Source organism: Fragaria vesca, linkage group LG2, assembly GCF_000184155.1.
Source record: "Fragaria vesca subsp. vesca linkage group LG2, FraVesHawaii_1.0, whole genome shotgun sequence".
In the NCBI taxonomy this organism is placed as follows: Eukaryota; Viridiplantae; Streptophyta; class Magnoliopsida; order Rosales; family Rosaceae; genus Fragaria; species Fragaria vesca.
This window is the reverse complement of record NC_020492.1, coordinates 19,628,525-19,633,435: the sequence shown is the minus strand read 5'-3', so window position 1 is coordinate 19,633,435 and position 4,911 is coordinate 19,628,525. Positions and strand designations below refer to the sequence as shown.

General features: G+C 38.0%; 1 protein-coding gene across 1 annotated transcript; it reads left to right on the top strand.

Moving 5' to 3' along the window:
• Nucleotides 1–597: 597 nt before the first annotated feature.
• LOC101302419 (MFP1 attachment factor 1-like) lies at nt 598–1,555 on the top strand. Its single transcript, XM_004290887.1, has 2 exons — nt 598–644; nt 740–1,555. The coding sequence occupies exon 2, from the start codon at nt 763–765 to the stop codon at nt 1,315–1,317; it is 555 nt and encodes a 184-aa protein (XP_004290935.1). The 5' UTR covers nt 598–644; nt 740–762; the 3' UTR covers nt 1,318–1,555.
• The last annotated feature ends 3,356 nt before the right edge of the window (nt 1,556–4,911 follow it).

Here is a 4,911-nt window from a genome sequence, read left to right as displayed (position 1 = left end):
GTAGAATACTCCTTCTTTCTTTCTTCCTCTCTTCCTTTTTTTTCTCTCTCCTTCTTCCTCTCTTCCGCATATCCTCTCTCATTTTTTCTCTCTTCCTATCTTCCCGTATTGTTCTCTTCCAGCTTTGTTTTACAAAGTTACAATTGTATCCTTGCAATGATTTTTACACATAGCTGTAGATTAATAAAACTTGGGTTGTTTGGGGAGTTCAAAAATTTAACCTTTGACAAAGTCAAACTTTCCTTCTGGCTTTATTAATAGCAGATAAATCATATATTTTTATATTTTTTTATATATATGTTCAAAATAGGGGGTACTATATCATTTTTTGCTGGTAGAGTGGTAGATATCTCCAAACGTTATGTTATATAATTTTTTAATTTTTATATTATAAAGGAGCAAAATGCAGTAATGCACATTTAGACCAACTCAAAGAAATAGGCCCAATTCTGTTCAAAAAAAGAAGAAGAAAAGAAATAGGCCCAATATATAAAAAGAACAAGCCCACTTTTGTTTGTGAAGGCCCAAAATGTGAAGGTTGAAGATAAAATAAAAAAGAAGAAAAAGGTGAAGCATCAACACATTTCAGTCTCAGCTCTCACTATCCCAGCGTCGCCACTCAGAGACATACTAAACCTTCTAAGGTAACCCATCCCTTCCACCTTGCATTCTCTCCTCCTATAAACTTCACCTCACTCACACTCCATTCTCATCTCACATTTCAATCTGCTTCCTTCAGTCCCCAAAATTTGAAGCTCAAAAATGTCTGACACCGAGAGCACCGTTGAGGTCGAATCCCAAGAAGTACCCAAGCGGGAGTCACAGGATCGGAAGCCGACCTCCGCCGCCGTCAACTACAGCATCTGGCCGCCGACCGAGCGCACCCGTAACGCAGTCGTCGACCGCCTCATCGAGACCCTCACCACTCCCTCCCCTCTCTCCCGACGCTACGGCACCTTGTCCGCCGACGAGGCAGGCCCCCAGGCCCGCCTCATCGAGCAGGACGCCTTCGCCGCCGCCGGTGGCTCCGCCGCCACGGAGGTCGGCAGTGAGACCGGGATGAAGATCCTGCAGATCTACTCCAAGGAGATCAGCAAGCGCATGCTCGATGTCGTCAAGGCTAAGAACGCCGCTGCTTCTGCTGCTGACAACGGCGCTTCCGAGACCGCCGAGACTGGTAGCCCCGCCGCCGCCGTGGAGGACGATGCCGCCGCCGCTGTTCCCGGTGAGGAGGTGAAGTCTGAGGAGGTGAAGACTGAGGAATCGAAGACTGAGGAGTCGAAGACTGAGGAGTCGAAGACTGAGGAGTCGACCTGATCTGCGTCAGTGTTAGGCATTTCTAGCTTTAATATTAGCGTTATGAATTTATGACCTGTTTCGTACTGATTATGGATTTCTTATGATGCCTACTCTATTATAACAGTCTATTACAGTTTATATATTTAGGTACTGTTGCAATGTGCTTGGGTTTTCTCTGTTTTATATAATGTGCTGGCTTGGTGTTGAGCATCTATCTGCTTTGTTAAGTTATGCTTTTGCTAAAACAATCTAATGAAAGAGGATGCATTCTAAATTGCAAATTTTGGTTTACTGCTACTGTTTTTAGTTTTACAATGCTGAATCATATAAATAGTTATTGTTGTTGTTAGATTACAAGAAGTCCCTGCTCCTCATTTTCTTTGGATAGTGTCCCTTTTGAGTGTGTGAGTTATGGGTTTTTTGAGTAGTTACTTCACTGGGCTTTTATTAGACCTTAATCAATTTGAGATTCACATGATGATCATATGAGGTTAGCTTGTTATCAATATATTAGGATTGCAATGGTATAAGAGCTTTCTGATTGAGCTTGTGTAGGTATGCTTTTGGTGAAAGGGGTATTTGCCAATATGTTCCTCAAAGCATTCTAATACAGTTCTATGTTATACAGTTCTATTCTTGTTCATGCATGTTTAAATTGGTCTGTGTTCATGTCTCTGTGCATGTATCCCATTATGCTGTATCAGTTGTATATGAGGGAAAGGAAAGGTGATTTGTGTTTCTTGGTTTGTGTGATTCCACTTTACGTAAACTTTATCTCTGTCATATTCTGGATCCTGTTACTTCCAGTCCTGTTTTTCATCAGTTTTTTCAATTGCATCTATATTATTGCTTCTATTTATCTCTGTCATATTAAGGATCTTGTCAATTTTTCATCAGTAATCTTACAGTAAATTCATCAGTTTCTGGGCAAACACGTTATTTCCGGTTGCTTCTATATTATTATGAGGAGGTACTGAAAGTAGGTGATTCAACAACACGTCTAACTTTTGCACTAGGTTAAGTTTGCCTGGTGGATTGAGTCAATTGATAACATATATAAGTTTTTCTTTTTAGCTAGAATAGTTGCTTGATGACCATGTCCAAGTGCTATTTTCTCCATTCTTTCACTTTTGACTACCTTCTGTTTTATTAGTTGTACAGTAGAGTTAAACACTAACTATTCAGCTGATTGACATGTCATAATTTGTATTTGACATTATATTGGTTATTTGGCCTCAAATATTCATGTTTGTTTCCTGATTCACTGAGTATCATATTCCTTCCTCGTTTCTTCTTCTAATGTATTTCTTTTGTGACGTGCGTCATCCCTTGTACTTCTAATAACGAATTGAAGAGCCGGTAGTGAGTGAAGTTATTATTATGTTTTCTTGGGATACTTCTAATATGTGGTAGTGAGTAATTACCGAGCGACAAATTCACGAGTTGGGTTTATTTGACTAATAAATCTTCTGATTGACTTGTAGACAACCTGTGTGTGTGTGTGTGTTTTATTTATTTATATTTTTTTTATAGACTTCCTACTTTCCTATGTTATGGTATTTATATGTATCCATGATTTCCTATTCTAGTGGTCTACTAGAATCTTTTATGAACTAATTGATGAATAGGGCAGCAAAAGAGGAAAGGGAAGAAACTACGTCGAGGCTTAAATCTTTTAGAGTGTAGGTTGATGGGGAAGTGACATAGTAGGAATGGATTTTAACTGGTGCTGGTATATATGAAATGGACCAAGTAAGAGTAATGAACAGAAAAACGAAGGTAAAAACTAATTATAGAGCGCACCAACGTACAGAAAATGATCTTCGTTTGGATTAAATACCTGTCTCAAATTTATCAAATGGAAATTGTATGCAAACCAACCACGCCACATTAGTCATGTGAATTTGTAAACATGGAAGAAGTGTTGGTAAAACAAGAACGTTGATTAAACATGATGAAACATAAGCTTTTGAATATTTTGTTTTGCTAGTTATTTTTTTTCTACTTCATTTTATCTTTGACCAATTTTGTCTACAGTTCTTTGTCAGTGTCAAACTTAGAGCCCTCGTCGTTTCTCTATAAGTAGGTGTTGGTTGGTGTTACATTCACAAATATATATATTCACCCTTTGTTGATAAATTAGGCTATCTGTGGACTAGTTCCATAATTTCCAAAATATTTAAACATATCCGATTACTCATAATTTGTTGACAAAATCTTTAGAGGTTGTTATGCACCAACATTTTGTAGCTCTTTACTGACTTTCATTCATATGCTCGTGACCGAAGACCATAGTCTAATTTGATCAGAAAGGAAAGGTTTGTTGTTTGACCTAATCAGAATGAACAATGGAGACTCTATCTTTGAGGCTGACCAATGGAACTATGGAAGTTCTTTCTAGTTTCTAGCAGACATTGAAAGCAAGAACAGCAGCATCTTCATTTCTCATCATTTATGCTACAATTCAGAATATATATACCGAAATACCAAAACGTTTGAACTAACAAGATCTGTAGAGAAGTAGTGACTAATTGTTTGTCATTGTATGAACTAATTCTGAAGGATTACAGCTACGAGAGATTACATCTGTAACTCTCTGAGTATAAAAATCCGAGTTGGACTAAAAAGTTACAAGATCCAAGTCACCCACCTTTGTGCAGCATGAACATGAAAAATTAACCAAGAACAAAAAAATTGATGACTAGCTAGTAATATTGAAGCTAATGGCCAGGACCCTTTTTGCTAGGTCCAGAAGCCAACCTAAACATCAAGCTCCTCAACGAAGGCCGATGATCAGTACTATTATCATTGCTCGATGAGTTGAAGCTAGACGAAACCGCAAAGCTTCCCATTCCGGCCATCGCTTCAGCTCCATCACCCTGCTCTTTGCATCCCTCGCCAGTCGAGTCGGATCGAAGCGCTCTGCAATCAACTTGCACAAACTCAGTCGACACGATCAGTATCGCCAGCCCCAGCACGAACCACACGCAGCTGTTCTTCTTCATTGACATATCAATCTTCAAGTCTTCAACAATCAAAGTTCACAACAAACCAAACTGTGCTTCTTCTGAATTGGGTTTTCTCAGTTAATTGATCTGTGTCAAAAGGCTTGGGGTTCTGCCTGTATATATACACAAAGGGTCTGGGGGACGATGACGGTGTTGCTTAGGTGTCATCACAGAATGTTTGACTTGGCATATTTATATAGTTTACTTGGGGAACAATTACGTTGAAAGCAGTGGCGTAGCCAGAAATGTTACTTAGAAGGGTCAAAATTTATTACCTAATAAATCAAATTCATTTTCAATCACTCTCTAGCTAGCACGATAATCTTCTTAAATAAACTTTGAAATTTCGTGCACGATAAATATTGAGAAAAATGTGTTGCATTTTCTTTTTTTAGAGATAGTGTCAATGTATGGTAAACATTAATGTGTTGCTTCTATTTAGCTTATTTGTAATGGAAAAAAAAATCGTAAATGGAATTCAAAGCATTAAAGTACACATTAGTAAGGTAAAAAACCATTCACACGATTTGTATTAATTAGACTAAGTATTTTAATAGTATAAATTTTTAGTTCATTCTATTGGTGTTGAAGAATATTTAAGATT